General features: G+C 39.5%; 1 protein-coding gene across 1 annotated transcript in view; it reads left to right on the plus strand.

Moving 5' to 3' along the window:
• The first annotated feature begins 5,832 nt into the window (after nt 1-5,832).
• appl2 (adaptor protein, phosphotyrosine interaction, PH domain and leucine zipper containing 2) overlaps nt 5,833-17,733 on the plus strand; it is a 39,240-nt gene continuing 27,339 nt past the window's right edge. Inside the window, exons 1-9 of the mRNA XM_050072767.1 lie at nt 5,833-5,947; nt 7,478-7,576; nt 8,328-8,387; nt 11,174-11,245; nt 12,203-12,290; nt 15,076-15,117; nt 15,819-15,877; nt 16,317-16,463; nt 17,366-17,448. Coding sequence (XP_049928724.1) covers nt 5,891-5,947; nt 7,478-7,576; nt 8,328-8,387; nt 11,174-11,245; nt 12,203-12,290; nt 15,076-15,117; nt 15,819-15,877; nt 16,317-16,463; nt 17,366-17,448 — 707 coding nt within the window. The 5' untranslated portion in view covers nt 5,833-5,890. The remainder of the gene's footprint in view (nt 5,948-7,477; nt 7,577-8,327; nt 8,388-11,173; nt 11,246-12,202; nt 12,291-15,075; nt 15,118-15,818; nt 15,878-16,316; nt 16,464-17,365; nt 17,449-17,733) is intronic.

Below are 17,733 nucleotides of genomic sequence, written 5' to 3' on the forward strand. Positions count from 1 at the left end.
GTTTCGGGCCAAGAACAATAACTTCAGTTTTGTCTGAATTTAACATCAGGAAATTGGTGTTCATCCAGGTTTTTATGTCTTTAAGGCAATTATGAAGTTTAGTTAATTGACTACTTTCTTCTGGCTTCATAGATAAATACAACTGTGTCCGCATAACAATGGAAATTTACAGAGTGATTTCTAATGATGTTACCTAAAGGAAGCATATATAGAGTAAATAGGATTGGTCCGAGCACAGAACCTTGCAACCTCCAAAACAAACTTTAGTACGTAAGGATGACTCATTATGAACGTGAACAAACTGAAAACGATCAGATAAATAAGATTTAAACCAGCTTAGTACAGAACCTTTTAGGCCAATTAAGTGTTCCAGTCTCTGTAGCAGAATTTGATGGTCAATTGTGTCAAATAAGTAAAGTAATATCTCAAATACTGGAAAACTCCTACTGACTTGGTGACTTTTTCTGTAACACCAATATAAAAAATTCTCACTTGCTATGACATTTGAAACAAAAATTCTGAGCTAATTAGCAAATGTCGTCATGCTAACATGCTAATTAAGATGGTGAACATGGTGACAAATGCACCCACTAAACATAAACATGCTAGCACTGACTTTGTGAGCGTGTTAGCATGCTGACATAATACTTTAGCTAAAATTAGCTTTGAATGTACATTTTGGCCACATAGAGTGCTACTACTTTTCTACAAAGGACACAATAATGGACTTACAGAGGTTGACTTGTAAGCAGTGGTGTAATGGTAGTTGATGAGGCAGATGTATAACTAGATAGATGGGGAGGTTACCAAAGGAAGAAGTGGGTAAACTATTCTATATATTCCAGTAGCTTTGTGTCTGAAAGGTGGATATACTGTAAACAGCAAGAAAAAGAACTGGATATACCACATATATCTACATATGCCTTCCACTACACCACTGTTTGTAGGGTAACTTCATGTACTTGTAGCGTGTAATGTGGTGTCCCAGTCACAAGCTTTTCCGCTCTAACAATTCTTCTCTACTTTCTCCCGAGAGTGTGTTTCCTCATTCAGCTGAATCACTGCTTTGTGAAATCCAGGTTAGTTCCACTGACATTAAGCATCTCTTTTTATAGGCCAGACTTAGCCGCGCCAGCAAACACAATTATCAAAGTCAGTACCGAAATGCCTTATCTAATTTAGAGCCACAACTTAACCAATTAAACAACACAAGTCCACTGGGGAGGAAAGAATGTGCTCCTGCTCAGGCTGCCCGGGAGCTTGATGAGGAGGCACTGCTTGTCACAGCCTGCCTGCATTATCAAGACACAACACAACAAGACATGAAGGTCTAAACAAGTCAATTACACCATTAGTGATAGCTAAAAGAAAGAAAGAAAATAAATATCGGAGACAATTTCAGTGTTGCATCTTTGTGTTTCATCTGCTTTTGAGGATTTTATTGCTGTTCTTAAAATAAATCAGATTACATTGGAAACAGTGAAATTATGATAGTTCAGTTCATTTTACAGTTGTTCAAAGTAAAGTTTTAAAAGTCTACATAATGTTGCAGTAAAGGTTGCATTATAGGGTGGAGATTTTTTGTCTTATTTTTTGTTCACCTTTCAGTGCTAGTAATCCCCAGACCAATTTAAATCTTTAATAATTTTATGATGTATAAGCTTTGTTATAGAGATTAGGTTGTACCCAACAAATAGCTGAAAGTATACCAGTACTGTTCTGTGGTAAAATATCTATAAAATAACTATTGGAAATCTCAACTAGTCTAATACTGGCTGAAAATAAAAGTGAAACAATATAATCCTTGTTTGACTCCAGTGTTATCAATATGTTTTAGCAATGAATAATTTTAATTCCCTAATCATTTATTGACTTTATCATATTTTATATTTGGGCATCTGTTGTTTGATTTACTCAAGTAATAATTATTTAAATTACCTGATCAAACGTCATTAATTTAAACATCCATAACACAGGTTTCAGACCCTTAAAAATGTTGCTCTTTTTCAAGGAAATCCACCCTGAAACGTACAAATTTAAAAATAAGACCAATCCACATAGGAAAATAATCTATTTCCATGGTCAGAAGAAAACTTTACAGTATAATAATAATAATAATGATAATAATAATAATAATATCAATAACAAATAATAAGTAGAGTGGTACAATGAGGTTTTAAAAACACGTACTATTATTTTTCTAATTATATTATTAATAAATTATTCTAATATCTCAAAAGACATTTTTCCTTTTACTCAGTCAATAGCTATTTAAAGTCACTAGAAAATCACTGTGGTATGAGTCATTGGTATGAAAGGCATCTACTAATTGTGAATTGGATCAATGGTGCAAATAAAACAAAGTGTCAAAATGTGTTGTTTAACAGATTGGCAGTTCCCTCACTTCAAGACTAAGCTATTGACTAGGTGTCCTTAAGTGCACTGTAATTCAGTTATCCCACAGAGGACATCCTGTAACATTAAAGGTCTGTTAGATGTAACATGGGCTCTTACAGGGCATACAGTACAGTGGAGGGTGTAAATTAGATCAGATTACATGAAGGTAAAAGAGGAAGCCTGACATTAAAGATAACAGTCGGTCAGAATATCTGACATTTGGAGAGCAAAACAGCTCATTTTTTCATTCAGGATGGGATGACTCAAGCTAGGATTTTTTTTTCCGGATGTGTGCAGCCTCTGCAGGAAGTGTGTAGTAATTAGAGAGCCAGTAGCTCCAACAATATTGGGCACATCACGTGATCTGCCTGTAATTAGGCAATTGTGACCGAGACAAAACATGACGAGAGCTGGAGGATGATGATTTCCAGGATTTAGTGAGTAGATGTGATTTTAAAAGCCATGTGGTACTTCTCAACTATGTTTTGTACCTCATATCCATTTATTTTGCCAAAAATAATTCCCAGATTGTTGCCTTACAACAAACATTTTAATGATCATATGTGAACCCAGAGCTCTACGGGTAATTCCGTGCATCTAATGCCTCATACTGTTGACTTGTCATGTACTGTAGGGTTTGGACTGAAGTTATACAAAATGTATTGTTATCTGACTTCACCTTTGTCTCTGAAAAAAATAGAAGAGTTTTTTTTCTGTCATCTTTATAGACTGAAGGTTTAATTAATCGATAAAGTAATCAATGATGAAAGTAACTGCATAGTCCCGATGTAGTAGTGTATAAATCCAAAAGGTCATTGTTGAAATAAAATCTTTTGTGAAGGAAAAGATCACAGGGTGAATCAAAACTTTTAATGTAACCCACAGAGATTGGGACACATCCCCCTCATTATTTAGAATATGTACATTTGTACCCCCCAGTAAAAACATGAAAGTAATAGAGGGCTTTTATTTTGACAAAATTAAAGGTGTATACATATTAAATTGATGCAAAAAATTAACAAATTGGTGTGTAATGAATTCACCGCAATGCATGAAAGTAAGTGATGACCCTTAAAATTTTCTGGCAGAGGACCCCCCCGGTGTCCCCCCATTAATGAAATGAAACCTACGCCCTTAATCTACAACTGTATCCATAATAGACTTAAGTTTTGAAAGAGTGTCTCATTCTGCGATTATTATATATTTTATGTGTTACATTTTCAGACACATCTCACCATTTTAAATTGCCTTTCCCTTTACAAGAGGGTTCCAAGTTGATGCTCCTGTATCTTTGTACTCCACAATCTAAAAAATCAATTCATGAGTATGAAGCTATAATAATATATGTAGAAATATGACAATCGAAGGGATCAATCTGCCTCAGTGATAAGTAATTTTTACTTTTAATACTTTGAGTTCATTTTTCCTGCCAATATTTCTGTACTTTTAGGTAACACTTCGAAAGCAGAACTTTTAGTTGCAGTTAAGTATTTTTTAGTTTTTTTTTTTTTTTATATATATAATAATTACATTTCAGTAAAAGATCTGAACACACTATTGAAGACTTGCTCTGCTCAGCCTTTGGTGAACCAAGATTGTATGGCATATTTCAACCTTGAAATAGTATTGTATTGGTGTAGTGTGATGTTATGCAATCAGTCATTTTCTAAGAGTTTTTGAAAAAATGTCCTTTGAAATTAAACTCTGCAACTTGTGTAATAAAACCACAGGCCCAGAGCTGCAGTTGGCAATATTTGGTGTGGCCCAAAGAGACCCGTGCTTTGGCCTTTTCATCAATGCTAGCAAGACGCCTCATTCTGTAAAACTGGAAGTCTAACCTGCCCCCTTTGTTTAGACGCTAGGTCAATGATGTCATGGCTCACTTGAAGTTGGAAAAGCTCAGATATACCACTCACGGATCAGTCAATGGATTCCATTAAGTATGGCAACCATTCCTGGACTATTATAAGTATGTTTATACTTCAAGAAATGTGATTTAATACCTATGTGTGCCTATATATTTTGTATATTCATGTGTATTTAGTTGAGGTGGTTCGGGCATCTGACTAGGATGCCTCCTAGGTGCCTCCCGCTGGACGTGTCCTGGGCACGTCCCACTGGTAGGAGGCCCCAGGGTAGACCCAGAACACGCTGGAGGGATTACATATCTCGTCTGGCCTGGGAATGCCTTGGGGTCCCCCAGGAGGAGCTGGAAAGCGTTGCTGAGGAGAGGGATGTCTGGGGTGCTTTGCTCGGCTTGCTGCCCCCGTGACCCGGCCCCGCATAAGTGGATGAAAATGGATGGATGAATGGATGTGTATTAAGTGTATTTAGAGGTTGTCGGTGAAGATTCTCAGTCATCCAGGTCATGGTAATCGTAAGTGCTAATATCGTAGGCAACTGGACTTGCTTGCGTTTCTTGAAGACGTTTCGTCTCTCATCCAAGAAGCTTCTTCAATTCTAAATGACTGGAACGAAGTTGCAGGCTATAAACTCTGTGTGGGTGGGAACCCTTGCAGAGTCGTAGGGGTGACGTGAGCTCTTAGATTCAGAGTCGTTAAGGTCACAATGTGGGTCGTTGACCCACCTGGCCACCATGTGAGTCGTTAGGGTCAGGTGGGACCAGGGGTGAATGGGTGTGAAGTTGTCTGGGGAGGGATCCCAAGACTGCATTGTGGGTGGGGGATAAGTAGTGTCATAAGCCACCCCCTCTGTTTAACGATGGTCATTCCAGCTTGACATAGATGGCTTCTTTTACTCCTCTTTCAAACCATCTTTCCTCCCTGGCCAAGATGTGCACATTGCTGTCCTCAAAGGAGTGTTCCTTCTCCTGTAGATGTAAGTGGACAGCCAAGTCTTGACCCGAGGAGCTGGCTCTCCTGTGCTGTGCCATGCGCTTGTGGAGTGGTTGTTTTGTCTCCCCAATGTATAAATCTGTGCATTCCTGGTTGTACTGAACTGCATACACTACATTACTCTGCTTATGTCTGGGTGTTCATTTGTTTTTCTGCGCAGGCCAGTCTTGGGGAGGGTCTGGTTGGGTTGGATGTTGTGGGTTCAGAGTGTATATGCTCCATTTTTCTTGTTTCTTGGTTGCTCTGGAAAACCAACAGGAATAACTAAAAAATAATAATAAACTCTGCAACTCTCCATATGTCCACATGGAGTCGCTGTTGATACTAAAATGGTAAAACCCTAAGCCCTAAACTTACATCGACTATAATATTCAACCTGCCTATTCAAGATATATCTGATATCTCTAAACCACATTTAGAGAAATTAAGTGAATTAAATATAAAACAATACAATATGTAGTTTAGAGATAAAGTGTAACTGTGTTTTTTCCGGTCACAAGTTACTCTGGGATGAGATCAGCCCGGGCCCGCCTCCAACTCCTACGTGTTCCCCTCACCCAGCGCAGAGGCTTCTGGGAAACGGAGTCCACGCTCTGAATAATTCAAGCTCCCATACCCTCTCCTCCACCGCTAACAAGATGCCGGCCGTACATCACAAACTGCTCCTGGAGGACGCTTTGCAGGACAGTCCTCAGGTAGGCCTGTGTGGGTTTTATCACGTTTAAAGACACGACTGTCACAAACAAAAGACGTAACCAGCGCTGGAGTTAGCTTACCAGCCCAAACAATATCTTGTTCCTGTTGTAGGCGGTTTCCACTGGCCGTTGACAGCTCCTAGCTAATTGACACATTGTTATGGGGATATAACCCTCTGTCAGGAGTGGCTGCGCCTCCCCACTGGAGACAACGTTGTAGTTTATGGAGCTTGTCGTAATTATCGGCGTTAATGTGTGTCTGTCATGTTTAAAAAGCCGCCGCTCGTCATAGAGCTCATCTGTCCGATATTCTGCTGTACATTTAAACGCATATCACTATGCATGATGTCATGGACATAGCTCAACCACAATCAAACTCCTGTGATGTTTTTATTTCACAATGTCGTTTTAAGTTAGATTGTCAGGCAAGACCCTGCTTTGGAGCCGAACTGGGCCTGAATCACAGGATATGGGAGGGGTTGCCATTATCGGACTCCACTGGTATTAGTCAATAGCCTGCAACAGGGCAGCTGACAGTAGTGAATACCATATGTTGTTTCATGGCTATGTGTCTGGAGTGCAGTGTGTGAAAGTTGCTCCCGGAGCACTAGGCCTCGTGCATGGATGTCAGTGATGCTGGACTGAAATACTGTTCATAAAAATGTTCCATGCACATCTAATGTAGCCTATTTACAGCTGTCTGTTGCACCACTCTTTTTCCCAGACAGTGCTGCTGACCTCTTTGATGTTCTGCTTAAGTGCAATCCATGCTGGAGGGTCATGTCTCTCTTTATGTTTTTATCCTTGAAAATGCAGTTTGCTCCCAACAAGAAATAGGCCTGGTGTCTGTCTACGGTGAAATGTAAACACAGCAAAAGCAGACAGATAATTTCCTTTTGGTGTGAAATGGCTCTCAATCCCTCTGTGGTGAAAATCAACTGGAATGAACTGTAAACAAACTTTAGCCGATGGGTGTGTTCCTCTCTGCTATATCTGCCCTGCCTTGCTGCACCTGTTTATGGAAAGAAACTACACCCAGACAGGATTTTCTCAGTTTGCATAGCCAGCCTGCAGTAAAATTATTCCGCCTTTAGTTTCACTTCAAAGCTGCACTTTCCTTATGCCTCTGCATACAGCAGCTTCCCTCATTTCTTCCACACCGTGTCTTATGTCCTCTTTACACTTTGATCCTGGTTGACTTCATGGTTGAGAACCCGCTCCCCATATAGCTCTTCTAAGGTACTATAAAACATGACGATTCATATTTTTAGGTGATTATGCACTAAAGAAAACATACCTATTAATATATTCCATATCTGCCAATACATCCCCCTAAATCCTACACACTGGACATTTAATCAGGAGGAATGATTACAGCAAGTAATACCTGTTTCACTGTTCATATTACTTGTTTTCAGACAGATTTGAAACATTTTGAACCTGTTCTTTAATAGTTTATTGAACTATTCTCTCGTCTGTTCACGCTGTTGTCATGTTCATCAAAAGAGAGTATGAATGTTTGTTCCACAGACTCGCTCCTTGCTCAGTGTGTTTGAGGAAGATGCTGGGATGCTTACAGACTACACCAACCAGCTGCTACAATCGATGCAGCGTGTGTTTGGAGCCCAGGTACTGAACAAAAAACAAACAGATGCACATATGCAGACTCTGTTTCCTTTGCCGTGTGTGGCTCTGAGCCACGTGTTTGTTTTTCCTTTTAAATCTGAACTAGAGTTAACTTTATTTGCCTGGTTGAATATGAAGCATTTGCATTTTCAAACTACAGTGGAGCATTGTTTTGGTTTGCACTGAAGAGAAGATGGTCCTTTTGAATAAACAAATACCAAACTGGGATATTATACACTCATATTTACAACCTCACAAATGCAAACTGAAGAATGAAACATTATGTACTGAAGGCACTCGTAGAAACAGCCAAGAAACCTTTAACCAGTATTGCAACTGAAGTGGTGTTGCGCTGAGCCTTAAAATTAGTTTTCAGTACAATATACGCACTAAGAGTGATGTGCAGTGAGAAGCATAAACTAATCTTGTGCTGTCAGAGTGTAGATAGTCTCAACTCAAATGTTGCAGCCACAGTAAATGCTTTATTTTTCTCCTGACAACATCCATGACTTATGTAACATGACGTCAGACCTTTTCCGAACCAATTATCGTTTACTGGTAGAGCTGACATTTCTATGACCCATTACCTTGTGCTTTTTCAAAGGAATTTTCAATTGAACTCCGATTCACCTGTTGTCCAATTATTTATTCCTTCCAGGTCTGAAAGGGAGAATGACAAATATAAAAGCTACAGAAAAATCCTGAGTATTGCAGTCTGTTAACTTTGCTTTTCCCCTCTGTCTGCCTCCTACAGAGTGAGATGGGGTTGGCCACAGAGCAGCTCTCACAGCAACTTCTGGATTATGAGAAGAAAGTAAGTATGTAAGCATAATTTCCACTGGGGGATGAGGGCGACAACTGTCATTTTCATCGTTATGGTTGATTTTTTTTTTTGTACTGCAGTCTCTCTGAAGCTTGTCCTCTGACTGACCAGCCACTATAATCCAAATTAGAAAAGAGAATAGATCACTGAAATGTTCCATATGCTTTTTAGAGTTCAATTATTACCATTCGCTCAAAGCAATGAGCTTAATGAGCAGCACTAAGTGGTGCTTGATAACAGTTATGGGTATGATTGCATCATAAAACAGAGATACACCCATCAACATTATCTTTTTCATTTGACCTTTTGCTGCGTGTGTGCGTGTGCGGCTAGAAAACCTACAACTACCAGAATGCAATGCACTTTTCTGTGATGATTTTAGCACAATATGGTTTGATTCTGCATCAATTAAAAGGCTATGAGAGTAAACACTCCCATTGGTGGGTGATGTAATCATAGACTGTGTAAATAATGGACGTAGCTACCGTGACGTCATCCACTGGTTTGTGGACTGCCCTTTTGAAGATTCGAGTTTGGCATTTTGGCCGTCACCATCCTGGTTTTTTGAAGCCCGAAGTGACAGTATTTGGACGAGACGATGACGCTGTGGAGGAGCGAGGGGTGGATCTGACTGAGAAGGCAAGGACACTATCGGCAGACAGTCTGTCACTCAAACGGCCTGCCCTTAAGATGTGTAATTCTGGGCCTTAATAAAATGTAAAGAGGTGAAACATAAAAAAATTCACCCCCTGTACAGTTGACATGAAGCTATAGAGACCGAACTGTTTTTTTCCAGAGCTGTAAACATGTTTATTTCTGCTGTTAGGTTGGGCATTTTTAACATGTGCGTCTGTGGGAATTTTCTCTGTTTGGAAGCCAACTTTAAGTGGCCATACACAGAATTCCCATTCCCATGAGCTAGGTGCTCAACCTCCAAACAATATGGCAGCCGGCTGGTAACAAACTGTCCTGTGTTACAGATAAACAGTGCACTAAAATATGTCTTCGAAACCATTTGAGGTGAGAAATAGGCAATGCAGTATCAGAATCTTGCTTTATATTTGATCAGCCTTGTCTGGTTTTACCGTACAATTTTTTTTTTTTTTAAGATATTTTTTTTGGGCATTTTTGCCTTTAATGCACAGGACAGGTAAGTATGAAAGGGGGAGAGAGAGAGAGAGGGGATGACATGCAGCAAAGGGCCACGAGCTGGATTCGAACCCGGGCCGCTGCGGCAACTGCCTTGTACATGGGGCGCCTGCTCTACCACTAAGCCACCGACACCCCACCGTACAGTTTTTTTTGCCTCTGTTTTTCACAATACAGGGAACAGTTGGCGCCCACCTCCTGTTCACAAACTCTTGTATTACAGCCAAACAGTGCACTAAAATATGTTTCTGAAAGTATTTTAGGCGAGAAATAGACAATGCAGTATCAGAATCTCGGTTTATATTTAATCAGCACTGACTAGTTTTACAGTTTTATCAGATTTTAGTGTAAGTTTGAGAGGTGGGGCGAGAGAAAGGGGCAGCTCTTTCCTCTCTCTACTTCTATACTCTTTGTGTCTGTGGTGGTGGGCAAAAGAAGACATGGAAGTACAATCTGAAGTTCGAGCAACAGCTCTAGAGCAAGCGAAAATTCCGTCACCCAGTGGATTTGAGCCGAGAGTTGAGCATAGAGATCTTGCGCCTGGTAAGACGGAGGAAAGTTTACCATAGTTCATATAGACAATACTACCCACGTTATTTCACAAACTTGGTGGAAAATCTGTAATCCTTTAATGAGCAGCATTGAGTGGCGCATCAAGTGTTTTGTGGCCCTTTTTTGACCCCTTGTATTCTTATAGTGGGTGAAAAGGGCAACTCTGTTAATGTTCTATAATAGTTATGTTTGATTGCAACAAAAAGAGACACACCCATCAGTGTTATCAATTTCCTTTGAACTCTTTCTTTCCATGTTTGAGTTTGCATGCGTCTGCCACACCTCGTCTTTTCATGTGTGTCTCAATGAAATCTCTGAGCGTGAAATAACCTTGAAGTAGAAACACCTCTGATTGATTATCTATCATGGAGTCTTATTTTGTGCAGCCAACAGGAACCAAAAAATAGACTAGTTGCTTAAGTCAACACAGCAGGTGTATTACAGGTATACTAAACAGGATTTCCCTAAAAAAACATGTATAGACTCACAGAGTTAATCCCTCTCAGTCATCACTTACAACCCCCTTGAAGTGTGTGGCGGTGTGTTTTTCTGCAGAGACTCTGACCTCTGCTTGCATTTTCTCATTTTCTTTTATTCTCTGTGTTCAGGATGTTTATGGGTGTGTATTCCCACAGCGCTCAGTTGAGGTCGAGATTTATAAAAAGACAGTGACCAGGCATCCAAGAGACACAGCACAGAAAAAAATGCAAATATAGTGAAGCCAAACACCAAAAGAGATTGAATCTGGGGTTGGCTTTTACTTTCACTTTCGCAGGCGAGCATGTTAACAAAAAAAAGAACACATTCTGGATTGCAGAGTGGATGTTTGTTAGAAAGAAAATCTGCAATGAACTATAATGGATGCACTTTTAGCTCCCTTAAACAAGACTTAAAACTCAGCATCTTAGCACATGGTTTATTAGCATCTTTGGCCTTGTGCCATGGAAGGGATGTGCCAAAAATCCTGGCAGAATAGACTATTTTTTAACTGTTTAGAACCTTGTGCAGGCTACATCTACTCTACATTATGCAGTTTCATGGTTTAAACTTGTTCCCCCTCCCTTTCTCCTGTCTAGAATTTTGCCCTTGGAAAAGGTGATGAAGAGGTAATCACCACGCTGCAGAACTTTGCCAAAACTGTAGGGGAGGTGAGTTGCCATTTTGCTGTTTTATGTGTGTATATTTATGTGTGCGCACTTGCAGCAGAAGGGAGGGATGATATATTGCAGTGCAGTCAGTAGTTGGTTCTTTATCATGTTACAAAGGATATTGCACCTGTGCTCCCCTTAGCACGCTGGCAAAAATGACCTCAATGAAAAGACCTGAGTATTATCCTCCCTGTAAGACCGGAACTGATTGTATACCGACACTAAGAGGGGAGCGGTGAGGTGGATATGATGCCTATCGCAACGGATGGATGGCTGAAGGGAAGCAGCAGTGTGTAAATAGATAGATGGATGAGGGAAGGGTGTGTAGACTCAGGTACATAGACAAAACAGATGGGCCTGTCACTCTCAGCCATGGGGGTCCGCAAGCCTGCCTAGTCAGCACTCAACAGGATTTAGGACACACCAATCCACATGTACAAGCTCAGAGGACACAGGTTGATTGTTTGCTTGACCTTTACCTCATGATTTACAGAGGGGAACTCATTTCACAGTGAGAATTAGGCCCGCTGCTGCACCTAATCCTGTGAACTTTAGCACTTGCTAAATCGCTCAGATTAAACTCAATGTCAGCTTATTAGATGCCAGAGTGTAGCTTGTTGATAAGCATGGAGAATTATAGCAGGATTTGCTCGTGTGTGTGTGCGATGCGTGGCCCTGTTTCCAATATCAGAGTAAACAGAAGGCTTTATTATGCTCTTGTACTGTTCTGCAATATGGGCTTTTTATGATGCAGCAGAGGCATTGTCTGCAGTTATGCACCCATTTCACTTGAAAATGTTACTTTCCAGCTTGCTGCAGGAATATCTGGCAGCAAATGGCAGTGTACATATTAAAATAAATTGAACTCCCTCAAGATGTTTGGCGAGGGTACATCTTCTGTTTGTGTCCTTGTGCAGCGCCTGATATTTTTTGTATAATCTGTTTTGTTTCGTCCAGCTGAACTCGCTCCACTCTGAGCTAGCCAACCAGATGGCTGACAGCATGGTGTTCCCCCTGATCCAGTTCCGAGAGAAGGACCTTACAGGTAGGACCACACACACACACACACACAAACAGAAAACTTATCATAATACATTTGTGTTTTTCAAAGTATTTTGGAGTAATTTATGGCTCTGTAACCAAGTTGATATTGGAAAGATGACAAAAAATAAGGGAGAAATGGAATGGCAGGAAACAAAGGTCCTCAGCCAGACTCGAACTGGGACGTTGCAGTAGATTGTCAGGCCAAACCCCTTGGCTACCAGACCCCATCATAACATGTAACTGTCACATTGTTACAGATAATCTAGAGTCAAGGCTGACTGTAGATTATCTGTAACCTTGGAAAGGACCAAATACCAGAGTATACTATATGAATATGTAATAGATGAAAGCTACTGCTGTCTACATGAATTACACTTGCAGCACTAAATAAATGATTGACATAATGACTGTACTGAGACAATCTGACAAATATAACATAATAAAAACATTAATGTTAGTTGAATATTCTCGCGAGCACCATTTTTGGTTGCTGGTTGAATGTGTGGCTAATGCATTGCAGGTAACTTAGCTATGGTAGCTAATATTGGTGATGGCAAATACATTTTGTTTTCACTCCAAGTATTACTAAAACTTTTTATCAAGATATTAATTTCCAAAATTGCAGTTCCAAAAAAAAATTTTTTTGACTTAAGTTAAGTGTTATAGATTGGTGCAGGAATATGTCCTAAAAAAAATAGTTAGCATTTTAGCACTCCTGGTTCCCTCTTCTTGAAGTCAATGTATTTTTTTTAAATTGATTTGTGATTAGATGGCTGAAATAAGGTCTGTGGTTAACACAAGCTTAAGAGACTTTCACAGTTTATTCTGCAACAGTAAACACCCCACTTGTAAATTTTGAAGCCTTTACATGTCTTTAAAAAGACGGTTGCTAACAAGTGGCTAAATGAGACAACAGAATGTCATCACACTGAACTCAGGTTTACAGCCTTGTTGTGGTGGTGACGTTGAAGTCATGCGACTGTGGTGTTTTTCGTTTATAGCCTAATGTTAGCTTTTCACCTCTAGTGATTGTATTTATGCTTCAAAAACCATAAAATTGTGTTATTTGTGAAGGTAATCTGGGTGAACAAAAGTAAGTATCACAGACTTCTGCAGTAATCCAAAATCCAAAGGAAGAATCCCATTGGCTTTCTGTTGAGGGGACCAGGGCAATAATTACTTCTGTGTTGGCCTACAAATAAACATAATCCCTGTGCCACTATTATTGGTACGTGGGTAACAATAACAAATTTCCCATCAACAACTGATGGGAACAATAATGGATCCTAACTTTACCCTACATGACACTCATATTACTTACTAGTTTTCCACTTTTTAATACATTTGAAAGTAATCAAATAGAGACAGAGTACAGTGTTTGACATCAATTTTACCTACCCACAGCAGTCAAGCAACTGGGGTACGATTACCACTCGTACACCACATGCAGAACTGCAGTACACAGTAATACTAGAACTGGTGGTTATAGTAACGCCAATTTGTTGATTGTAGAAAACAAGTGTGGCCCACTTTGGGTCATTATGCATTTCTTTTATTTTGATGACGTTTCAGCCTTTAAGTCTTCGTCAAGATCATGTCGAAGAGGGCCCATAGGCTGAAATGACATCAAAATAAAAGAAATGCATAATGACCCAAAGTGGGCAGATTAATAATATTGGGGGCATATTTAAATACTGGGGGGTATGGGTGGTACTGCCTTGATCTGTTCACTGTTATATTTAGATGCAGTGGGCAAAGCCCCACATGCTGGCTACAGAAAAAAAAGATGTGGTTGTAGAGATAGTACTAGTAATTTAGAAATGTTATATAATACTGGAATAATGCATATTCTACAACTGACTGTCAGTCGGTGGATATATTTTTTTTATATTTTATTTTTTCTTTTAAATGCGCTTCCATATTGATTGTCAAGTGCCTCGGGCGTGGGAAAACAGCAACACGCATGCGCTGTTGCTGTAATCTGACTGGCTAGCCCATGGCTAGCCGATTAGCCGTTTAATTGAGCTGGCAACAGCTGCGGTCACCATGAGCGGTCAGGGATGAACGATGTGGATAATTTTACACAGCACGAATTTGAAAGCCTGTCCTCTGAGATTAAACAGGTGGGATTAAACAGCTCGGTGCCGGCACCCGCGGGATATTGATATAAATAGCTGGTAAAAAATAATTAAATTGAACGAGTGGTTCTTCGGTGAAAATGGCTAACTGCTAACGTTAGTTAACGTTAGCTTGTCAGAAGACGCTATTCGCTTCGTCCGTCCGCGGTAAACCGCTGTAATATTCAGAGGGGAGTAACACCTGTTCAAGAACAGACATTCAGGATATCAGACATCTTTTTAAGAAGATTACCATACACAAAGCAGCAGGATATCACGGTTAAGTTAGAAAACGTAGCTCAATCGACAGATAATAAAGCAGCCTAACGGCTACCGTTAGCTTTAGAATGACAGGTATGTGCTCAGTCGGGTTATCACCTGTGTTACAAATGTGAAGTAGGGCATTATGTCAGATTGTTTGATATAATTTGTGGGATTGCTGATTTTGTATCTATGCAAACTTGTTGCCCCACCATTTTCCACCTAAAAACGCCACTGTTATAGTGTTTACAATATTAAATCAAACAGTGATAAAATATCAAGAATTTTATTGTTCAGCCATTTTGTCAACTGACAGCTTGTGTTATCTACTTCAAGCAGTAGTGCAATGTTTTAAAGATGTGGATCTATTTTAATCTAACAAAACTTACTGTTCACTCAATGTTTCAGAGATAAGCACACTGAAGGAAATATATGGCATTGCAACAGATGGTAAGTGCAAATTCTGTCCTATTTAAGAAAATAAGGAAGTTTTTATTGGACTTTGTTATTTGTAACCCACACAAAACAATCTACAAATGTGTACCATGATCCACAAATATTTCATTGTCCACAAACATGTCTTTTTAATTTGTGTAAAGTCATATCCACAAAAGTACAGATTGATTTGCAAATTACAAGCTGTACAATGACTATACTTGACATTTGTGGATTGTTTTTCTATAGATATGCTGCGGTAGGAATTAGTCAAAAAAAATACAAATGGGATTGAAGTAACAAATATCAGATGACCCACAAACTCACAGGAAGCGATCCACAAATGCTCAAATCCAGTCTTACCTGTAAAAATAGATCCACAAATGCATAAATAAGACTTCATGTGTATTTGCTGTGGTGAAACACTTTATATTTGTAAAACCTGTAACATATTTATGTGAAATTAAAGTACGTGTTTGCAGAGTAAGTTATGCGCATGTGCAAATCACGCTGTATTTTTGTGGATATGACTTACACAACACAAATGTAAAAAGACATGTATGTGGATAATGAGATATTTGTGGATCATGGTACACATTTGTAGATTGTCTTGTGCGGGTTACAAATAATACAGTCAAATAAAAACTTCCATAACAAAACAATTACAGCTCACAGCTACCATCTGATCCTCATGTCTGTTCTCTCCGCTCCTGCAGAGCATGAGGCAGCTATGGTCAAATACAGCCGATTGCCCAAGAAGAAGGAGAATGAGAAGGTAGATACTGGGAGGTGCTTTCTTGGCGTCGCTGATAGAGCTTTTCCTCATTGATCACAAGCTATAAAAGGCCTTACAGTGCAGTAATCCTCCAGTAATGCAGTGGGTGGGAGTGTTTTATTAGCACTTGAAACACAAATAAAATGAATAAAGTGTTCCCCTTCTGCCACACTGCATTGTTTTAGTAAGACTGTCACAACACCATGCACTATCATGGCTGCAATGATAAGATTCCTCTGTTATTTGCCTCTGTTGAATGTGTCAGCATGTCTTCTTGGTGGTACAAGATAATCCGACTGTGTTGCTTATTTGTATGTGTGTGTGAGCGTAGGACAAGTGTTTGCATATGTATGAGTGTGTGTGCAGAGCTTGATAATGAGTTTATGCTGGACACGTTTACATGTATATTTGCATGTTTAACACTCTCCTGTCTGGACAGCTGAAGTCAGACTTGGTGAAGGAGGTCGCCTACACTAGAAGGAAGCAGCACCAGGCCTCACTGCAGTATTACTGCGCCCTCAATGCCCTGCAGTATCGCAAGAGAGTAGCGATGCTCGAACCTATGCTAGGGTACACACACGCACAGGTACTGAGCATCTGCTGGCCCACAGACTTGGCTTGACTTATTGTCATATTAGTATTCAAATTCAGTACTCCAAAATTAGAAGAAATTACCTCATTGGAACTGATTTAGTTCACAAAGAACAATGGCTAGTTTGCAGTGTGTCCATGCAATAAAAACTATTGGCAAAACCTAATTCTGTAGTATGTGACTAGAGCTGCAACATGTAGTTGGTTAACTGATAAGTCGACTAACAGAAACTTTATCAACATTTATATTTTTGTAATCTATTAATTGTTTTCATCATTTTCAAGCAAAAATGCTAAACATCCTTTGACTCCATCCTCTCAGTTGTGAGGATTTGATGCTTTTCTGAGATATGATATCAAACGAAATATGTTTAGGTTTTGGACGTCTGTCCGTCCTGGAAGAGGGATCCCTCCTCAGTTGCTCTTCCTGAGGTTTCTACCGTTTTTTTTCCCCGTTAAAGGGTTTTTTTTGGGGAGTTTTTCCTTATCCGCTGCGAGGGTCATAAGGACAGAGGGATGTCGTATGCTGTAAAGCCCTGTGAGGCAAATTGTGATTTGTGATATTGGGCTTTATAAATAAAATTGATTGATTGATTGATTGATTGATTGACTGTTTGACCAAATAAAACAAGCTACTACTACTATTACTACTGCCACTACTAAAAGATGTACATCACCTTAAGCTGTGGAAAATTGTTCACTGTTTTCTGATATTTTATAGACAAAGCACTTCATTTAGAAAATAAAGGGCACTTAAATCAGTAATAAAAATAATTGGTTTTTGTTGCCCCCTCAGTGATTATCTGTTTCTATAAATTTCTGTTGCATAAAAGCAACTGTAAAATTAATAAACTAAAATACTGGATTAATTGCTCACTATTATGTCTTATCTTTCAGATTGGCTTCTTCAAGAAAGGCATTGAGCTGGTGTCAAAGAAGATGGACAACTTTCTCACCTCTGTGTCCAACATGACTCAAAAGTAAATATTATCTCCTTTAAAATGTGTACAGTAAATCTGATGGACTATATTTTTAGTATTAACTATAAATTACAGTGTTTTTGTGTATGTATGGAATGCCATATTTTAGTCCATATTAAATAAATAGATTAAAAACAGCACAAGAATTATCTAGATAGTGCACTCCACCATCCCTCCGCCTCATTCCCTGCTGCCTGAAGACTACTTCCCCAGAGTGTTTGCTGATCCGAAAGGCGGAGGAACCCCTGGTGTGCTAGCTCAGTAAATTCATTTAATCTAGTGCCC

This window comes from Epinephelus moara, chromosome 20, assembly GCF_006386435.1.
Source record: "Epinephelus moara isolate mb chromosome 20, YSFRI_EMoa_1.0, whole genome shotgun sequence".
Classification (NCBI taxonomy): Eukaryota; Metazoa; Chordata; class Actinopteri; order Perciformes; family Serranidae; genus Epinephelus; species Epinephelus moara.